General features: G+C 42.9%; 1 protein-coding gene and 1 long non-coding RNA gene across 3 annotated transcripts in view; one reads left to right on the top strand and one right to left on the bottom strand.

Moving 5' to 3' along the window:
* LOC119538676 (IQCJ-SCHIP1 readthrough transcript protein) overlaps positions 1-21957 on the bottom strand; it is an 802368-nt gene that overhangs the window by 113715 nt on the left and 666696 nt on the right. Inside the window, 2 exon segments of the mRNA XM_037841819.1 lie at positions 11529-11936; positions 11938-12213. Coding sequence (XP_037697747.1) covers positions 11529-11936; positions 11938-12213 — 684 coding nt within the window.
* Positions 12487-18736, top strand: LOC119538709. Of its 2 annotated transcripts, none has more exons than XR_005217635.1 (3): positions 12487-12626; positions 13802-13899; positions 14927-18736. It is a non-coding gene; the product is annotated as an uncharacterized LOC119538709 (long non-coding RNA). The 2 variants fall into 2 exon arrangements; XR_005217634.1 differs by lacking the exon at positions 12487-12626 and adding an exon at positions 12729-12893.

Genomic DNA, 21957 nt, shown 5'->3' on the forward strand with positions numbered 1-21957 from the left:
ATGCTACAAGAGTCACTTTCTTATGGATGCTCCATTGGTTCACTACACAAATAAGTAACCAGAACAGCAGTGAAAGGGGAAATAGAGGCAGGGTGAGAGCTGCAATGGGAGGATGCTAGAGGAGGAAGCAATGGAGGGGTGGGAGAAAACAACATGACCCGATTAGCCTCCTCTGCTAGGGGAGGCTCTGATCAACACACCCCGTGTGCGCCCGGCTGGTTCGTTGTAGAGACGATGCTCTCTGTTCTCTGCCTTTCCCCAAGCATCCAGAAAACAAGCCCCACCCAACAGAGGTAAATGAAGCAACACCTGCCCCCTGCACCTGGAAAGGCCCAATCTGCCCAATCTGCACACTTCTTTGATATAAATTTTTTGCAACATTTTGTAAAAAACAACTTCATGAATAACTGAGACATTTACATTCTACAAAGAAGAGTTTTGAAGGGATCAATCATCTCTATTAGGACATGGGCAATAAAACCCTCTTGAACTGAAGAATTTGCAGATATCAGCTGCTGACTAATGCACAGCTTCTTGTAATCCATAAAAAATTGAAGCTTTTTTTTTTTTTTGGTATTATGCTAACATCCCAAGTAAGAAAATACAGTCACTATCATGAACCATAAATACAAAGGAGAGACTTTGAAAAGTAGAAGGAAAGAAAAGAAATAAAATGACTAACATGATATTGCTAGTGATAGATACACCAAAAAGGTCATTAAATTACAAATAAATATAAAATATTTGAGTGGAGATGCTGACGTATCAGTAAAATGTAAAGAAACAAATGGCAATTATTAGAAATTTGATTTACAAAACCAGACTGAAGAAAACAAGTAATTTTTTAGTTTCTAGTAAGCTTTACTTTAATCCATTCTCACTTCAGTTAGAGGTAACTAAAAACTATATTCATAAGTACTTTTAAAAAGCCATAAACCTGGGGCTGCACAAACACTACTGGAGTTCACTCTTATCACCCAGCATTTTCTATCTTGAACCATCACCTTTTGAATTATCTACACTTTATGGAGAAAATACCATGAAAACAGGAAAAAAGTGGTAATAACATAAAAATGACACAAATATTGAAAAATGGACAAGGTAGAGAGAATAAAATTAGGTTAAGTATATGTATGAATTAGAACAGATAAAAAGAAGATGAGTGATAGAACAGATAAAGAGAAGTGCTAAAGATGAGTGATAGAACATAATTATTTGTATATAGACATAACTATTTAACAAATACATAAGGAAAAGAAAAGATTTATTCACAAAAGTAAAATAGTAGTCAAAACCAAACAAACCAAACCAAAGCAAACAGAGAGCATGTGAAAAAACGAGGGCTCGTAGGGATGTGAAGAAGAGACTTAGAAAGTGGAGAAAGTGACTCTCAAACCTATCCTGGACTGGAGAAGAAAAGTTAGTGATGGTTTAAACCTGCAAATCTAACTGGGTGGAAGTTAAGCAGTTATCTTAGGTTAGTTGTCTTTTTCTTACTCCCTTGTTATGGTCTCTTTGAAATGTTCTTTTATTGTATGTTTGTTTTCTTTTTAACTTTTTTCTCATACAGTTGATTTAAAAAAGAAGGGAAAGTTAAAAAAAAAAAAAAAAGAAAAACAAGGAAAAAAAGATGTAGTGCCCCCTTGAGGAGCCTGTGGAGAATGCAGGGGTATTCGCCTACCCCACCTCCATGGTTGCTAACATGACCACAGACATAGGGGACTGGTGGTTGGATGGGTTGAGCCCTCTACCATAGGTTTTACCCTTGGGAAGACGGTTGCTGCAAAGGAGAGGCTAGGCCTCCCTATGGTTGTGCCTAAGAGCCTCCTCCCGAATGCCTCTTTGTTGCTCAGATGTGGCCCTCTCTCTCTGGCTAAGTCAACTTGAAAGGTGAAATCACTGCCCTCCCCCCTATGTGGGATCAGACACCCAGGGGAGTGAATCTCCCTGGCAACGTGGAATATGACTCCCGGGGAGGAATGTAGACCTGGCATCATGGGACGGAGAACATCTTCTTGACCAAAAGGGGGATGTGAAAGGAAATGAAATAAGCTTCAGTGGCAGAGAGATTCCAAAAGGAGCCGAGAGGTCACTCTGGTGGGCACTCTTACGCACACTTTAGACAACCCTTTTTAGGTTCCAAAGAATTGGGGTAGCTGGTGGTGGATACCTGAAACTATCAAACTACAACCCAGAACCCATGAATCTCGAAGACAATTGTATAAAAATGTAGCTTATGAGGGGTGACAATGGGATTGGGAAAGCCATAAGGACCACACTCCACTTTATCTAGTTTATGGATGGATGAGTAGAAAAATAGGGGAAGGAAACAAACAGACAAAGGTACCCAGTGTTCTTTTTTACTTCAATTGCTCTTTTTCACTCTAATTATTATTCTTGTTATTTTTGTGTGTGTGCTAATGAAGGTGTCAGGGATTGATTTAGGTGATGAATGTACAACTATGTAATGGTACTGTGAACAATCGAAAGTACGATTTGTTTTGTATGACTGCGTGGTATGTGAATATATCTCAATAAAATGAAGATAAAAAAAAAATCTAACTGGGAACCTCAGAAAGATCATACAGGGAAATAAAAATCCAAACACATATCCCTTTTTTTATGTCCATTTTTCTATTCCTTGTCCTCACTCATATTCTAACTAAGCCAGGCATCCTACTCACAGCTATTTTATTGGCTGCTCTTGAATACCTTTTTCCTAGTCTTTTCTTGGGCTCATTTTTCCTTTTTTGGCTTATAATAAAATATCCAGTTAAAACTGTCTAGATGGAACAAAACCTGTTTCTACTCGTTGAGTGAGCCACACAGAGATCTTCTCTCCCCTCTCTGCCCTCCCCTATCTCTCTCTCCCCTATTGTGGAATATTGAACATGTTCTTAATCTTAATCCATGTTTCTGAGGGTGTGAATCTATTTGTAAATAAGAACTCTGAAGATGTATCATTAGTTAAGGTGGTGACTCACTTGTGCATAGGATCTTCTAAGATTCTATTTAGGTATAACCCAACTGAATCAGCATAGCCCTTAATCCATACTAGTGGGTCCTTTAGACACAGAAGAAACTGGGAGACAGTCAGCGGGAGAGCCACAGAAAGAAACCGGAAGACAGCAGATACCGGAAGAGCAAGTGTCTGCAAGGAACCACCCATCTTGGTGCCCCCTCACAGCCCTGACAGTCAAGCGGCAGGCTTTGTAAATGGAATGCTGCACAGAATGGTGAGCCTCAACCCTCGCTGCTTCCTGCTCTACCTCCGAGACTCAGGGTACTCCCTGCAAAGTTCTGAATCCATCAGTCATCCCGGGCCACCATGACAGGAGAGTACTGTGTGACACCTCATGCTGGAGAGGAGGAAGGGCAGCCAGGAAAAGGCGTTTACAGAGCCTGATAGGAAAAGAGCAATGCTAGGAAAAAATTATTTCTCCAGGGAGAGCACTATTCTATTGGTAGAAATACACACTGAGATGAGCTGGAGAGAAGTCTGAAAGGAAAAAAGCAATTTTATAATTGCTGTGATTAAAGTGGGTGTAAAAAAAGAAAAAGAGAGACACAAAATAAAATGAAAGCTTTCCATCAAGGGACAAAAATTAGAATCTACTTATGGTTTTGGAAGATTCTAAAGTGATGAGCCTGAATTTGTCCTCCAAGTTAAGTTTTGAAAGCACTCTTAAAAAAAAAACAACCCAAAGATGTGACATTAGGTGAAGGGGGAAGGAGTTCTTCAAGAGTGCAAATTCATTAGGAGTCTATGGGTAACTTGAGGCCAGGGCAGACCAGGGTTGAAGAACTTGGGTGAAGACTTTAATCTCCATAGGGCTCAGTTTCTTCCTTTGAAAATGGGAGAGTGTGATGAGATGACCTCTCAGATCCATTCTAGCTCTAAAATCCTATTACTTTTACACTTGAAACTGCCCAATTATGAGATGCTTGAATTTCCCCCAAAGTAGTGTGCAAAATTATCTCACAGTAACTGACAGTATAAAGCATCATCTCTCTGTTCTGAAGGCCCAAGGAACATAAAACCGCTAAGCAAAAGCATTTGAAAAAGCCCTTTTTGTTAAAACACAACTGAATTTCAAAAGTAAGACTACAAAACCATTTGTCTTCAAGGGCAATGGTCCAGGAGAAAAAACAAATTTGTATTTTAAAATGCAAATGTACTGTCACAGAGTTTGGATAAGCATTTAAGAAAGGACCTGGGATTATAATTATTAGCTGGAATAAAGTCCAGTGTAGCAGCTTCAAGTAAATTAAAGAACTAAATAGAAAGGGTGGCACAAATTACTTACTCAATCAGATAAAAAAGCATTCATCAGATGTCTGCTTTTCACCAAATCCTATTATCTGTCATTTGTGTGTGTTTGGGGAGGGGGGTAAGGATTGAAAATAGTGGGGCAGATAAGAGAGATTCCCACAAGAAGATAAAGATAAAACAGACATTGAGTGGTCTTAGGTTGCAGAAAGAGCCTGGAACTAGAGTCAGAAATTCACAGATCTGGTCTGACTTTTGTCACTTAAAGGAGGCTTAAGACTCAAGGGGAGTCCTCTGCCTCAATTTTCTCTAAAATGGGAATAACTGCTTTGTCCAATTTTCAGGCCTGTCATGAGGATCAAATGTGATAAGGAACACGAAAACACAAAAACCTAGGGGAAAAAGCCTTTAAAAACCTAAGTATGAGTAAGTGGTACAGGCTCAAGTGGAATAAGAAGTGCAAAAGAAAAAGAGGTCATTCAAGAGCTGAACTCGCCAAAGGGGTAGGGCCTTGAATCAGAGCAGGTCTTGGAGAAGCAAGTGCCTGTGGTTTGGTGGACAGTAGTGAGTAGCCCTCTACTGAGCAAAGGGCTCATGTTGGGGCTTCCTGAAAGTGAAATTATGAGCAAAGCCAGGCCAAAGGATTTGGAATTTAAAGTGTGGGCAGAGCCAGCTAGGAATTGGGGGAGGGAGACATAATGCCAGTGGTGAGATGCCCAGACAGCTCAATGAGAGTGTAATGAGAATATCTGCATTGATTTTTCAGAGGTGCACCCTGAAATTTTTCCTTAGGATGTTTTAAAGGCCCACTATATGCAAACCATGAGGTAGGCAAAGATTTCTTTTAATCCAGCTACGGCATTTCCAAAACACTGTTCTGTAACAGGATAAACCCATTTCATCCTGGTAGCCCAAAAACACATACAGACATATGCACATGCACATGTACACAGCTCCAGAATTAATGGTATATTTTTAAAATTTTAAGAATTGCTCACTTGTGATTTATCTGCAACCTATTTTTTTCTTTTTCAAACCCAACCATATTTCTTTAAAGTCTGGAGGACATGCAAATGGAAAGAATGCCCTTTGCAGCTCTTAAACAAAACTCAAATTAATTAGAAAAGCAGGCAAAGAACTTTTCATTATGGCACTAAACATTAAAAGGTAAAAGGTTGAAGCACAGAATACATTTAGCTCTGATAATTTCTGGTTATAGTAAAAAAAAAAATATATATATATATATATATATTTTTTTTTTTAACACTATCCTATAGTGCTCTCTAATGAACAGGCATAAGTGATTGACTACATATCATACAGAATGTTTTCAATGCTATATCCCAGGCTGTAGAATCACGTAACTTATTAAACGTATAAACCTTACTATATTTTATAGGAGCAATAAACAGCTACTAATTCAGTCTATAAAAATGGGAATTCATGTAATTTAAATATAGCGCAAGTAACTAAGGAAACAAACTACTCAGCCATTCAAGCTACTTTAGTAGTGTCATTGATGGGGAAGGAGTAACTGGGATGTAATTTTTATGGAATAATACATTGAAAATAACCTGCAATTAGTACTACCCTAGGAAGAAATGTACGTACTTTACATTCTGCTACTAGATAATAGTATACATAATAAAAGACAAGTTATTTTCAAGTACTTTGGAAATAACTTCATCAGGGGAATTTGCTTTCAATTAACGTGTCAATTAAAATTATTCTTATCTTTTCATTAAAAGAGGAAAATGCACCTGTCACAGGAACTAAAACTGCATATAAAACTCATCATGCCTACAACTAGACCTCTTCTCTAATTTAACAAATGACTCCTTTCTCTTTTTGCACAATGCATATTATGGTTTTTGTTGCATGTAACATGTGATCCTGGTGTTTTCTTGTAGTTTTCTCTTAAGAAAAGAGGGAAACAGTCATTCTAGTCACCAGAAGAAAAGTGTTCTTTAAGCCCCAAGGACACAGCTGGAATAGAGCAACTGGTGGGGGGTGGGGGTGGGGTTGGGGGTAGGGGAGCTGAGGTTCTAGTCAGTACATTAAGAATCATGGTGATGCACTCCTTTTATTCAATGTATGGACAGATGAGTAGAAAAATGGGGACAAAACTTAAATGAAAAATAGGGTAGGATAGGGGGATGGAATGTTTTGGGTGTTTTTTTATACTTTTATTTTTATTCTTATTTTTATCTTGTTTCTGAAGCAATGAAAATATTTAGAAATTGATTGTGGTGATGAATCCACAACTGTATGATGGTACTGTGAACAACTCATTGTACACTTTGGATGACTGTATGGTAAGTGAATGCATCTCAATAAAACTGAATTAAAACAAAAAGAATCATGGTGATGGTAATGTATAATGGTGCCAGTTCTGTGGAAAACAGCTGGGCAACTTACTAAAAAGTTAAACATAAATGCACCATAAGATCCAGCCACTGCACTCCTAGGTATTTCCCCAAGAAAAAATATGGAGACTTGTATATGAACGTTCATAGCACCTTTATTCACAATAGCTAAAAAACTGGGGGAAAAAAATGTCCACCAACAGATGAATGAATACACAATTTGAGATATATCCATACAATGGAACACTACTCAGCAATGAAAAGGAACCAACTATTGATACAGAGAACATGGATGAAACTCAAAATATGCTGTGTGAAAGAATCCAGGCCAAAAAAGAGTACATATTGTTTGATTCCAGTTATATTAATTTCAGAAAATGCAAACTAATCTATAGTGACAGAAATCAGATTAGTGGTTGCCTGGGGACAGGACTGGGGGGACGGATTACAAATGCATATGAGGAGACTTTTTGGGGCAATGGCTATGATTATGTTCTTTATCTTGATATTGGTGATGGTTTCATGGGTGTATACATATGTCAAAACCCCTCAAAGTGTACACTTTAAATATGTACAGTTTATTGTATGTCAATTATACCTCAATAAAACTTAAAAAAAAAAAATGAATCTAAAGGAGGGAGATGTGGGAGAAGAGAGGAGGGGGAGTTTCCAGAGACAGAACAGGCTAAACATAGAGGACCATACACCCTGAAGGAGAGGAAAACTCATGTAAAAACCATTTAGAAAGAGAGACGAAAGCATATTCCATTTAGGAAGAGGAGTACACTGGGGCAGTGAACATGTCACCCCTCTTGATGAGTAGATAGACTCTTGGAATAGGAGGAAGGCGGATACAGTGATAAACCAAGGTCCTCAAGAAGCAGGAGAAAAAACAAAGCCAACTGCTGGGGTCTACTGTGAAAAGAGGGGAAACTGAAGAGAAACTCCAGGTTTCCCTTAAGATTGTCCAAGTCAGTTCACCAGAACAGAAGAGGAAATAAGAATTTAGGATGAATACAAAGCTTTCGAGTAGGAGTCCCTTAATTTGCCAAGGTCGTTCTATATCAGACAAATCTGTGTCTGTCTGCCCTTGAGTTTACCAAGAACATTCACATGCAGGAAGTAAGAGCGGCCAAAGCAGGACTGTGAGAAGCACATTGGTACCAAATCAGTGGGGGTTGGCCAAATGGAGGAGGGCACTTCTTGGAGCATTTCTGGTTGTTGGGTTGAATCTCTCACTTCCCCAAGTGTGCCCAGCATTTGTGCCAGGTACAGTGCTATCTACTGGGGATAAGGCAGTGGAATAAAACACACCTGGTGCCGTGAAGGTGCAGACTTCAAGATGGGGTTGGGCCATCTGTGAGTGAAGTGAGGCAGATCAGTCTCTGAGAAGGGATCAGGAAGTTAGCTCCCCAGAGTGTTTTCTTCAGGACTCCTTGGGCATCACCATGCTCAGACACCAAAGACAGCATCCAAGCTCATCATCTCGCACTGGTGCCAAGGGAGAGGTTAGCTGCTTTAACCCTTCACAAAGAAAAGGTCAGCACTAGGTTTTTAAGTCCCACCCAAACATTATGTATTTTTTAATTTTGCCTCTAAATCTTCCCTGGATTAGGGATGTCAGATTGTCAACACATTTTTGAGACTGTGGTACTTCCTTTTGGGTATATCACTGCAGCTGAGAAGAGCACTAGACAGGGAGAGAGGAGACCTGAATTCTGTAACTAATTTGCTCTGCAGATCTCAACCTTATTCCACTTAAAACACAAAACAAAACCAGGTCTCTAAAAAGAGATTCCTAGGTGGTAGGATTTTGACTATTTCCCTATTTACTTTTGTTGCTAATACCAAGGAAGTGCAAGAGGGGACTTGTTAGAAAACTCTTTAAGTTATATCAGGGAGGTGGGAACACTTTCCTTTTATTTCAAATTATGTTAATATTAAAAGGAGAAAAAACAACCTAGTCTGGTGTCAGGAGAAAGGACAAAATTCCTTTCACAGGTTTTCTCACTGGGACATTCAGCAAATCATTTAACCTTTTCCGTCTGTAAAATGAGGGGGTTGGATTAGGTCTGTGATATGTGGGTCTTCTAAACATTTCATTCATTCATTTGACATTTGAGAACCTAATACATACCAGGCACTGTCCCAGGCACTAGGTTACAACAGTCATAAGATAGGCAAGATCTCTGCACTTCAACTTAGATATGGTAGGGAGACATCAAAAATAAAAACTAACAAAATAATTTCAGATAGTGGTAAGCATTAAGAAAACAGTACACAAGAGAGAGCCTGGGTATGGGTGTGGGATGCTGTTATATTAGGGAAAGTGTTCAGGGGACAAGCCTCTCTGAGGAAGTGAGATTCTAAGCAGAAGCCTAAAAGGCCCTGAGGTGGCGAATACGCTTGTATGGTTCATAAGTGAAGGAGTAACTCCCACTCTCGTATTTCATCTCATGCATACCTCCTCCCAATGGTATGTGTTTAATGCCTATTTAAACATATTTATACACAACGTTTTTAAAGAGTAGCAAAAGTATCATTGGATTTGAACAACCGTTCAAGACAAGTCTTCTCTTCTATGCAACTCCTTTAATCTTCTCAGGTTCCTGTCCTCATGGTTACATATTCAATCTTTCATTTATCCAGGCAACAGTAAACAGGACCCTAACTAAGTGTTTATCAACTTTTATGACAGTGACCCATAGTGAGAAATAAATTTTACATTGTAACCCAGTGTATATATAAAACTGAAAAGTTTCATTAAACCAAGCTTACTGGGACTTCCTGCCAATGCACTGTGGTATAATCTATTTTATTTCATTTTTTAAAAAGCTGAAATGATTTTTTGGGTAACCTGAAGTTTGCAAAACATATTCTAAAGCAATGTTGGCTAGTGACTTTGTTCAATACCAACCGGAAAAAATTCAGTATTAAACAACTACAAAGGCCTAAATCCCCCACTTACATACTTGCTTTAAAGCAACCGAACCCAAATTTCTCTGTGTGACTTATGGAGGAAATGCCCAGAGGGATCATTTTCAGGAAGGCTATGGAGGGGGACACCGAAATATGCAAATGTTTACACTTTTGCTGTCAAAGATTGTTCAAACAGAAAGATTTCACAGAGTCTTCATAATAACAAGAACAGATGGGGAGGGGACTGTTAAGTAACCCATTCAACTGTATGTTCCTAGAGGGGAGGCAGCCTGCATTGTTATCTACCCTCACCAGAGTGCAAGCCCCATGTGGGCAGTTGTGTAACTTCAGCATTCAGGATCACATCTGGCATACAGCACATGATACAAGGGAACTCAATAAAATTGTGTTTAATAACTTTGGAATAAAGGAGCTCATTTACCATCATCAAATCCTAACCCGAAATTTACACCCAATTATTAAATTTTCCCTTAATATAATATATTATACAAAGCATAGTAATTGCATAAATGTCATGCAATAGTAAATGAAACTGTTGCTTTTCTCCAAGTCACTGTTCAAGTCCAGACAGCTTAATGAGGTGTTTTTCTTCTATCAAGTACTAAGTGGGGAAAAGGATGTTTTCTATTGCAAGGTCAAAAGACAGTATTGGCTGTAATGGAAACATTCCATGTCTGCTAGTGTTCATGGTAAACTCCTAAACAGTTGGGATTAAAACGAGCGCATTAATTTAATAGGTAGTTTCTCAAGGGATGCAAACCAGTGGGTTCTGTCAGCTAAGGGCTCTCTCAGAAACTTGGTGCCAATTCCTCTGTGAACTGCAGTTACTATCCTCAGCCCTGAAGTCAGAAGTGCATGCACCCAATTTCCAGTAGCCCCAGGGCCCTGGAGTCGAAAAATTACACCTTCAAGGCAAGCATTTTCCCACACTGTCACACAGCTGCCACACAGAAAAAGCAGCCTCATTTAAACTGTGCCCTTCAGTCCTATTTAGGGACATTAATGATTTCAAATTACAACTCAAAACTGTTTTATCTCAACACAGTGAAAAATAGAGGAGCCACATTCATGATGCTTTTCTTTTAAGTCATTTATCTGTTCTCAGAGACAAAAAAGATGTTGAGGCGAGTGCTAACTTGCCATAGCTTCTTATTATAGATGCAGCCCTCCTTCCCTCTCCCCCTCTTTGCCACTCCAGCACCCCTCCCTGTCTAGCTTTCCTGAATTGAGTCAGTGGCCTCCGGAAAGGAACTGCAAGCGCCTCCGTTATCAAAACAAGGAGTGAGTCAGGCGTCAGAGGCAAGAACCCCTCCCTCATCCTGTCAGGTCAATTCACTTCGTTCCCCCAGGTCAAAAACAGCTCGGGATTCAGAAAGAGCGAGTCTTCGAAGAGGGTCATCAACCCACCAAACACAGAAGCATCCGCTTAAATGCGAGGAGGGAGGAACGAACACCGCTGCCAGCCGGGCGGTGTGGGCAGGCGAATGTGTGCGTGTGCACAGGGACAGCCTATGAGGGCGAGAGATTAATGGCGAGAAAGGAAGACCCACCACGGATGACAAAGCCACAACTATTGCGATTTGAAATATTACCCGCAGACACTGGTTTCTGTGCCAAAATCTCCTCGGGTTTATTTGCAGGCAAGTGACTCACAACCTCGTCTCCATAAGTAATTCCATCAAAATGAGTCGCTGGTTCCACTAACGCGACTTTCCGGGGCCCTCTGGCTGCCCCTCCCTCCTCTCCGCCCATCCTGCAAACCCAGACAGCCCACGAACTGAGCAACCGTACCCCTAGGGAACGGAAGGCAGTCTCTCCAGCCTGCCACCACCCCCTCCGGAAAGGATGAATGGGGCCGCAGGCGGACGGGAGCGGGGAGGGGGCGTGCGGGCTATGCGCGGGATGTGTACGCGTGTGTGCGCGCGTGTGGGCACGCACCCCGGCCAACTTACGGAGGTGGAGTTGGTCCTCGCCTGGCCTTGGTTCCGCACCTCTTGCTCCCGGAACTGCAGTCCTGCCAGATGCTTCTCCAGCGCCTCCCAGTCCATTGGTGGAACAGGGGGTTCCTCGGGGACGCACGTCCCGCCGTCCGGGAGCTGGAGGCAGATACTCCGGGCCGCTGGGCCCCGGCCGCCGCGCCGGCTCCCCGCTGGCTGGGGCTTTTGGATTGCCCGGCGAGGTCCCCGGGGACCGCTCGGCCGGCCGGCCACCACCACGTTACCATTGTGCCTGAGGTCCTGAGGGTTGTGCGGGTGGAGGTTGCCGTTAGGCACGGGGGGCGGCATGGCGGTGGTGACGCTCCTGCCGCTGCCGGTCCTGGCGCTCACGTCCCCCGGCTCCCGGACTGGACAACGGTCATTTCCGGTACCGTAGCTCGTCGCGCTCGTCCTCCTCTTCCTCCTCCTCTCCGTCCTCCTCCGGCGCCCACTCATCAATCACCTTCTTCTGGTAGACCGGGAAGGGCTCCTCATAGTCCTCCAGGGCAGACACCAAGTCCAGGCTGCCCCCCGGCGACGACGAGGATTTGCACTCGGAGCAAGGGGTCACTTTGGTGGAGTTGGACTGCGAACTGGCGCGGCTGCTGCTGCTGCTGCTGCCGGCGTCACTGCCTAGATCCATCCCATCCTCTCGGTAATCCTGGGGGTGGAGGGGGAGAGGAGGCAGAGAGAGTGAACCGCTGGGCCGAACCTGCTCTGGCCGCCCGCCGCTATCGCCCGGGCCCAGTTCCCCGAGCCCGCCTGGCCCGAGGTGCCCCCTCAAGGAGACTTGGGGGCGCAAGCCCGGACCTACGTAGGGCTTCCCCTACCACCTCACTCCCACCCCCCCCCCCCCCCAGCCAGACTTCCCCCGGGTAACTAACCCATTAATTAGCAGAACGGGTGCCTAGCCACCGGCGCGCACACTTTCATACAAGGGTGCCCAGAGCGCGCGCAGACTTTGTTTTAACCATTCTGTGCCGGGTGCGCTCGTGCACCCCGCCCCAAGGATTCTCCGAAAACCAGACACTTTCCCAGAGAATTGTAATTCGCTGCGGGGCGGGACCGGAGAAGGTGGGTGGCTACTAATTTTGCACCACGCTCCCAGCGTGGAGACCACCACCCCCGGCCCCGCCCCTCCCTCGCCCGCGGCAGGGAGACGGGGTACGCGAGTTAGCGGAGCTTCACTTTCAAAAGCACCGCTGGGAGCTCTGAGGTCTCACTCCTGCCTCAGCGCCTCCCCGACCGGCCCCTCTTCCGGACTTGCTGAGGACGGATCAGAGACGGGGGGCGCTCTCCGCCCAAGCCGGGCAGGGTGGCCCCCGCCGCCTCCCACCGAAGGTGTGCGGGGTCCGGGAGCAGCAGCAGTGGCTGCAGGCGCCGCCGCCGCCCCAGGGGAGGAAGGGCGCGCCCTCTCGGCAGCGGAGCCCGTCCCGCCACCGAGCATGCCCAGAGGCGGCCGGGCGCGGCGCAGACCGCTCTCCTGGTTTTCGCGGCAGCAGGCTGAAACCGGAGGCCGGGCGGGAATGGGGTTGGTGAGGCCGGGGAAGCGCCCGAAAGAAGGTGGCGCGGGGCGTTAGAGGAACAGACCCGGCCAATTGGCAAGGGCGGTGCCCTGGGGAGGGTTGTTTATTTAACACTAGACACCTTCACATTTCTTGGGCGCGCCTCTCGCCCGCCCCGCAGGGCTTGCTACCCAGCAGTACCCCCCGGCACCCCAAAGCGCCTAACCCACGCGAAGTCTTCAAGGGACCCTGTGAAGGGTCTCTCCCAACCGCCCCCCACCCACGCGCACAAACCCATGTGCGAGCCCAAGTGACGAGTGCTCGGTGGTCATGTACTATGTACCATTACATCCCTTCCATCCTCCTCACCTCCTTCCCTCCCTCCACCTCCCCTTTCCCGTCTCCTCACTGTTTCGCCTTCCAAGTTCAGGCTGTGGGTGGAACCTGTTGCTTTAGCTCACGTTTCCTTCCCCCTCCCTCCTGCACGCTGAGGAAGACCTCAGCGAGGTGTGTGTATGGGGGAGGGGGGAAAGTTGGCGGGGAAGGGCGGTAAGTGTGCGATGGGAGTGAGATCTGGAATGGGAATGGGGGATGGGGATCGGGGACATCTGTTCTGAGATTTAGGGCTAGCCTCAAAGGACCCTTTCTACCACCCCCAATCAAAGAGAATTAAAGCAGGGGAAAAGATATCAGGTGACAGTGCTCCTGGCATATTCTCTTGCTTTGCTTCCTTAAAATTTTCAGGAAACTGCGTCAAAGAAACCTATGCCGGGTTTTCCGAAACACACACAGGCTGCCTGAGATTCCATGAAGGGAAAGATGCCAACACTTGGGAAACGGAGGTGGGTCACAGAGCACCTTTTAAGGCTCTGTGATGAGCCATTCTGACCCACAGGAACAGGGAATCTAGGAAATGCCCTCCATTCTGATTATGAGCACTCAATTTTACAAGGGACTGGGGAAAACCATTTTCCTTGAACTCCCGGATTTGGGCCTGTTACTAATTATTCCCAATGAATTCTAGCCAGGACCAGGCGACTACCCTGGCTTGGCAAGGTCCGGTGGAGAACAAGGGAATGTTTGGAATTCTTTAGAAGGGAGTGGCTGCCAGCCGGACCTTTTTTCTAAGCTCTAATGGAGACTCAGTGATTTCAGTGAGACTTTCCTCTCTTAGGTAGGCCTGAGCCAGGGAAGATAAGCTAAGCTTTTAGCTTGTCTGGAAGCAGCAATCTTATGAATAACAGGAAAAGGGACCTTCTGGTCTGGCCAGGTCTTCTACAAAACAGGCCTGATGATGACTTAAAATGCCTTTTACTATAACATCTGTAAACAGCCTGCCTCTTGCTCCAAATATGGTTTGATTTTGAGATTGTTGCTGAGCTCTGGCTCAGCTGGCTGCCACCCTGTGGGCTGAAGGTGTCTCTGTGGAATATTCAAAGAATGGTGGGGAAGCATTGTGTGTTGGGAACTAGACAGCTGCTTTTCAAATCATGTGATCCAGCAAGGCTTAGGTCAGAAAAAGCTCCCTGCTCTGTGGCAGGACACAGGTAGACAGACAAGTATTGATCAGCTAGGGTGATAAGGGAATGTTTGGTCTCAGACTAGTTTTTAAACAGTGCATCCACCCAGACTCCCTTCTGGGCCCCTGCTGTCCCCCTGCTGCCCAGGTGGTCTGTGTTCAGGAAATGCAAAATAAGGTCTAAGAAAAAACATTGGCAAGGTGAATCCACTGCCAAAAATGTATGATATTTCAAAGCCAAATATGAACATCTTTGAATTATCTATACTTTTAAATTATTTGCTGACCAGAAATTCTGGATCAGATGGGAAAATACTGGTTTCTTATTTTCTTTTCCTTTCTGTTCCCAGTCTTCCATCTCCTGCCAAGAACCATCCCACTTTGGAACAGGAAGACCTGCCAACTCCTAGGCGGGAAATAGTCTGCAGATAAGTCCAACAGAATGGAGAGATGATTTGCAAAGTGATGGAAAGATCCTATTTTCCTGTTTACAGGAAAGTTTCTTCAAGTCAGGGGCCTGGAGTTTAAAGACTTAGATTTGTCCTCTGAAGCCTTTGTAAACTGGACATCAAGCAGAGTTGTGGGACTAGGGGGAATCATCCCCAAACCCTCCTGCTGCAGCACCTTCCCCCATCAATCACCAAGTCCTGTCAGTTCTACCTAAATATAGGGTCCCTCGAATACCCATCTCCCTGCACCCCACCGCCTTCACACCAGTCTGGACCACTGTCATCTCCTGCTGGAATTACTAAATGGCCTCCTAAACCATCTCTTCCTGTTTTCCTCATGCAGTCAGAGTAGCCTTCCTAAAGTGCAGAGCTGAACTAGTGTCTCCCCTGCTTCATTAAACCCTCCCAGGGCTCCCTGTTGCTTTGAAAAGGACTGCTTCCTGCTTCCCCACCTTCTGTTAGCAAACATCTACCTGTCCTCTAAGTGTCAGCTTAAATGTCACTTCCTCCTGGAAATCTTGCCTGATCCCTTGTACCTGCCCTCTTGTCGGCTATGCCACAGCATCCACTGCACTTATCACACTTTTCCAGGTCACTTGTCTAATTGCTTGCCTTTGCTACAAGAACAATGTTTTATAAACATGTTTGATAGCAGCTCATAATAAGAAATACATTTTATATCAAGAACCAGGCTACCCATACATATAAAAATATATGTAACTGACACTACGTGGCTGAACCTTGAAAACATTATGCTAAGTGAAATAAACCAGACACAAAAGGACAAGTATTATGTGATACCATGTACATGAAATATCTAGAATAAGCAAATTCATAGAGACAGAAAGTAGCTTAGAGGTTACCAGTGGCCAAGTAGAGGTGGAAAGAAGAGTAATTGCTTAATGGATACAGAGTTTCTATTTGGGGTAATGAAAAAGTTCTTGTAATGGATGGTGATGATGGTTAAAAAAATGTTGTAAATATAATGCCACTGAGTTGTACACTTAAAAATGGTGAAAATGCCAATTTTTTACGACATATATATAACCACAATAAAATTTAAAATATATATATGTAACAATAAAAGTTACAGCAAACTCTACTTTTATATGATTCTATTCTAGTTCATTTTAAACAAAATCTCATCATGCTCCATTACATTGACTTCACAACCCTTTAATGGGTCAGGATCCTAGTGTGAAAACATGTTCTACTTTCCATGAAGGGAAGGGCCTCTTCTGTCTTGTAGGAGCTCAACAGATATTTGTTGCTGGAATAATAATAATAATAATAACATCTAACTCATTTAATCCTCAAAGCCCATGAGGAGGAAACTATTATTATCCCTATTTACATATGAGGAACCTGAGGCACAAGGAGGTTAACTAACTTGCCCAATGTTAAAAGGCTGGTGTGATGATCAGTTTCATGTGTCAACCTGGCTACTTTATGGTGTCCATTTGTTTGGTCAAGCACTGAGTTGCTTGTTAACATGAGGGTATTTTGTAGATGCATTTGGCATCTGTAATCAGTTGATTGCATCTACAAACAACAAAGGAAACTGTCTGCAGCATTGTGGGTAGTCTCCTCATCCAATCAACTGGAGGTCTTAAAAGCCTGAACTGAGGATTTGGGAAGTCAAAAAGAAGAATTTCTGCCTCTACTTCAGCCAGCCAGCTTCCCCTGGAGAATTCAACTTCACCTTTATCACTTTCCAGCTTGAGGCCAGCCCACAAAGTTAGGACTTGCCAGACTTCAGAATCACGTTTCTTCGAGATCCCAGCTTGCAGCCTGCCCTACAGAATTCAGATTTGCCAGCCCCCACAGTTGTGTGAGCCAATTCCATAATAAATGTTTTAATTTTTATAGGGGATTGAGTTGTGTACCCCAGTTTGCACATGTTCTTGGTCTTGGTCTGCATTCTGCTGGGTGTAGACCCACTGTAAATATCTCTTCAAGATGTTACTTCAGTTAAACTGTGGCCCAATTGAATCAGGTTGGCCCTTAATCTGGATTACCAGAGTCCTTTATAAGCAGAGTGAAAGTCAGATGGAAAGAGAAGCCACAAGGACATATATCTCTGGTCAGTTCTGTTTCTCTGGAGAACACTGATTAACACAGCTGGTAAAATAGGTGATTGAGCAAGGATTTGAACTCAGGTAGTTGACTTCAGAATCCTTGCTCATAGTCACTCAGCTAAAAGGTCTATATCACTTGGTTCCAGTGCATTTTGATAAATTCACTAAGCAAAACTGTCAGAAAAGGTCTCCTTGCAGCAACCTCAAGCCGGATTTTAGTCCCCTGCCCTGCAGAGGCTCCTTGGGCAGTATTTATGTCTATATGGAGAGAAAGGCAGCTGGCAAGAACAGCTGTTCTTTGCTCACATGTGCTCAGCCTCCTCAACCATCAACAAGTTCAGCAATATACAGCAAGTTGGGAGATTTAATTTTGTAAAGGAAGGGTAGCCTAGATACCTCAGAAAAGGAAATTTCTCATTGTTATGAACTACATGCCTAAGTCCTCCCCCCACCCCCGTAAAATCCATTAAGGTTGGAGTATTCATTTTTTTATGTTATATTTTTAATAATTGTCTAGAATAATACTCAAAGGGTAGGGATAAAAAAGACTAAAATTAGTGGACCTCAGGAGTCAGTGCTATTTATGGGATTTTAATCTGAAAAGGCAACATTGGAGAAAGGACATGATTTAAATCCTAAGGAGTGTGAATAGGTAGGAAATGATTTATTTGCAAAATTCCCAATCTAATTCTGAAGTGATTAGCCCTAATGCTGAACCTTCTCTAAGTTGTGGCATTTAGAGTCATAAAGAAATGGCTGGCAAAGGGTTTCATCTTTATTACATGAATTACATGCAAGTCACATGCAGTACACAGATGCTCTCCTATTTCACATCTGAATGTAACTTCATGGGGATATTTAGGTGCACTGTGGGGTGAAGTGTCCTGGATATAGAACATCTGGGCTTCATTTCCAGCCCCATCTGTAACCAACTTTTGTAACATCAGTTTCCTCATGCAGGGGACTGGGCGGCATGAGCAAGGTATGTTCGTAAATAGTAAGAATTAATTGAGTGAACTGAAAGGATTTTTCTAGCCTGAAGAACCTATGGATTTCATCCTAGGAACTATGGAAAATTGTATAAAGGTGTCTCTGGCTCTTTTCATCGCCTTCCTTGTTGGAAGAAACAAAGTGGATTCCTCCATTAATTCAAAGACAAGGTCAATGTGCTACCATTAGCAACACCCATTACCAAAAATTTTCTGTCACCTCAAACAGAAATTCTGTACCAATTAAGTACAACATTGTGGACATAATTAACAACCCTGAATTATATATTTGAATGTGGTAAAAAGGGGGAGATTTTAGGTTGTATATAAGTTACTTGAATAAAAATTTTAAAAAAAACAACAAATAACCTTGGACTGAACAAACAGTAAACACTAATGTAAATTAAGGCTATAGTTAATAGTACAATTATAATAATAGCCTTTAATCAGTTACAACAATTGTACCACACTAATGCAAGATGTTAATAATTGGGGAAGTATATGGGAATGGTGTAATTTCTACATAATTTTTCTGTAGACCTACAATTCTCTAATTAAAAAATATATATATATATATTATATATATATATTATATATTATATATATATATATTAAAGAAAAAAAAACACAACCAAATTGATCTCTATTAGGCAGGGTGGCCCTATTTGGTGCATGATATTTGTCCTTTATCTCTGTAGAGCCAATGGGTTGATCTTAACTTCAAAGTCTGTATATGTAGATATGAGATAGATTCTATATACACCTAAAGTGATTTTCTTCTTCCTCTCATTTATGGAGCTGTACTAATGAAAATAAAACAAAACAAAACGAACCATACACACACACACAAACCCTGTAAAAAACATTAACAATATTTTAAAGGTTTTGATTCTCTACTAAACCATGAGACTGTATTTATTTCCTATTTTTTCCTCAATAAAAATTAAATGGCAAAATTTAGGCAAAACTCGGCACATGAAAGAGCTCCAATGACCTATTTTCCAAACCTGAAATCAGGGCACCTGGCTTGACAAATAGTACAGTAGTTACAGAAACCAGTGAATTTATGTTTGAAATGAAGATTACCCTGAAAAATCTGTTGGCATTGGTGAATGAGGTAAACCTAACTGCAGTAGAGAATAGTGTCTTCATCAGGGAAAAGTCACATAGAGTGTGTCAGTTAGGGTCTCAGCATATAGCTGCACAGATTGTGCCCTGCATCGTGCCAGGAGAGGATCGAGAACTGCATGATGCCAGGAGGGACCATTTGGCACCACTCACATAGAGAGCAATGCAAATGGCACCCCCTGGAGTTGTGCAGTGCACAATTTGCAACAGTACACCGAGGCTCTGTGTGGGAATTCCATTGGTAGGATATCTGTTTTCTGTTGACAAAGTTGGAAGAGGAAGCCAGCTGTCCTTTCCCTAATAAAGTCATACCTCAGATTGCATGGCATTGACAAAATTCAACTATCTCAACTCTCTTGGTCTTTCATTTTTGAGAAGTTTTCAGCCATTATATTCTACTTTCCTCAATTTCTTAGCAGTTCTTGAAAATGCAAGTCTGTAAGCAACTCTGAGTAAACACTTTGAGCTTCATTGATGGGTATAAATTACGTAAAAGGACATTAAGGAAAATCTGGAAAGTGTGTAGACACACTGTAAGAGCTCAGGAAGCATTACAAGTGACAGGCACTTAAGTCCATGTGGACATGACCCCATTGCAAGATCAACTGCTTTAGGAAATGTGTGCCTTGTACTTTGATATGTTATGCTTGTCAAAGAGAAACATCCTTCAAGATGCTCTGGGAAGTGAAAACTCTGTTTTGGTCACTTCTCGACATAACTTGGGAAGCATTATAAAATCAGAAACTAGCTGCTGGCATTGTCAGTGCCATGCAGGCAGGGGGAATGCATCTGAAATTGAGGAAGGTGGCAGCTTGGTAGAATAAGAGAGAACACTTCCAAGAGACTTGGCTCTGCCTCTGACTAGCACTATTTATGGGCAAGGCAATCCCTTCAGTTCTTTGGGCCACTGGCCTTATCATGAAAGGAAAGTTGTATGAAATTATTGGAGCCTTAGAAACCACCTAAGATTCATGGGCTGTAACTCAACCACCTCCGTGGGGCAGGCAGGTGATGTACATTGTGCCGGTTTGAATGTATTATGTCCCCCAGAAAAAGCCATATTCTTTGATGCAATCTTGTGGGGCAGACAGAATAGTGGGGATTAAGTTGGAATGTTTGAATTAGGTTGTTTGCAGAGATGCACCCCACCCAACTGTAGATGATAGGATATTTCCATTGAGGCATGGCCCCACCCATTCAGGGTGGGCCTTGATCAGTGGAGCCATATAAACGTGCTGACTCAAAGAGATGGAACTCAGTGCAGCTGTGAGTGACGTTTTGAAGAAGAGCAAGCTTGCTAGAGAAGAATGTCCTGGGATGAAGCCATTTTGAAACCAGAACTTTGGAGCAGACGCCAGCCACGTGCCTTCCCAGCTAACAGAGGTTTTCTGGACGCCATCGGCCATCCTCCAGTGAAGGTACCCGATTACTGATGTGTTACCTTGGACACTTTATGGCCTTAAGACTGTAACTGTGTAGCCAAATAAACCTCCTGTTTATAAAAGCCTATCCATCTCTGGTGTTTTGCATTCTGCAGCATTAGCAAACTAGAACATACATGAATAAAGTGGGCAGCAGAGGTAACGAGCTGTCAGGGATGAAGTCAGGGAGTCAACACCTAGCACTAGAACAAAGGCATCCAAAAATTAAAATTCAAAACAAAAAGTACGCTTTATCATCATTTCATCCCTCCCTCGCCCCCTTAGACCTCTGCTCTCAGATCAAGATGTCCAGGGTTCAAAGTCTGCATGAAAACGAAAGGGCGATGCTAAGGTTGGGGAGCCCATATATCTTGGCCTCCCGGGACAGTCCTGCTTTATTTATTAATGGCACCCTCCTTCACTCTCAAAAATGTCCCAGTTTACGTAATAAATTATATGGTCACCCGAGGTAAGGGGGAATTATCAATAACTAAACATAAACCATGGGAGGAGTATTTGCAAATCTGCCCAAACCTTCAGATGAAGTTAAGTAGGTTTGGTGGCATTCTTTTGGAGATAGAAAGAGAATTAATCTAAACAAACTCCCAAAATATTCCAAAAAAAACTTGTGCATTAAAAGCAGTATGCCACGAATTGAGAAATCACAGAAAATAAATGAGAGGCTGTCAAACATGTTAAAGATGTTCAACTTCACTAATAATAATGGAAATGCAGTTTCAATGAGAATGAGGTAATGTTTTGCCTGTCAAAATATTTAAACATTAGTTAAAACTGTAACAGTGCCAGGATGGGTATGATCAAAGGAGCGCTCTCATATACTGCTGGTGGGATTTATAAATTGGCAGATAGAAACTTTCTAGAATGCAATTTGACATGTTTTAAAAATTATTACAAAGTTTAGAGCCTGTAACCTGTTATTAATTCAACAAGTACTTTTGAGCACACACTACAGGCCAGGCACTGGAGGCTATATTGGTAAAAAAGACAAATACTATTTTCCTTTACGAAGCTTACAGTCTAGTAGAGAAACAGACATTACAGGAAAAAAAAAAAAATTCAAAAATTTAGATTGCAATTTGCAACGAATACCAATAAAGAAGACTTGTATGATACCGAGGCAGCACATAGGTAGTGTGTGTTTTGGGGCAGGGGCAGGAAATAGGCTGGCTGGCTGAAGAGGAAGGGAAGGGTGTCACCAGAAGAAGAAACAGCTTGAACAATGGTTTTGAGACTGGAAGAAGTCTAGCGCATTTGAGTAACTGAAAAGAAACCTCTGGGTTGTAGCAAGAGGAAAA

This window comes from Choloepus didactylus, chromosome 1, assembly GCF_015220235.1.
Source record: "Choloepus didactylus isolate mChoDid1 chromosome 1, mChoDid1.pri, whole genome shotgun sequence".
In the NCBI taxonomy this organism is placed as follows: domain Eukaryota; kingdom Metazoa; phylum Chordata; class Mammalia; order Pilosa; family Megalonychidae; genus Choloepus; species Choloepus didactylus.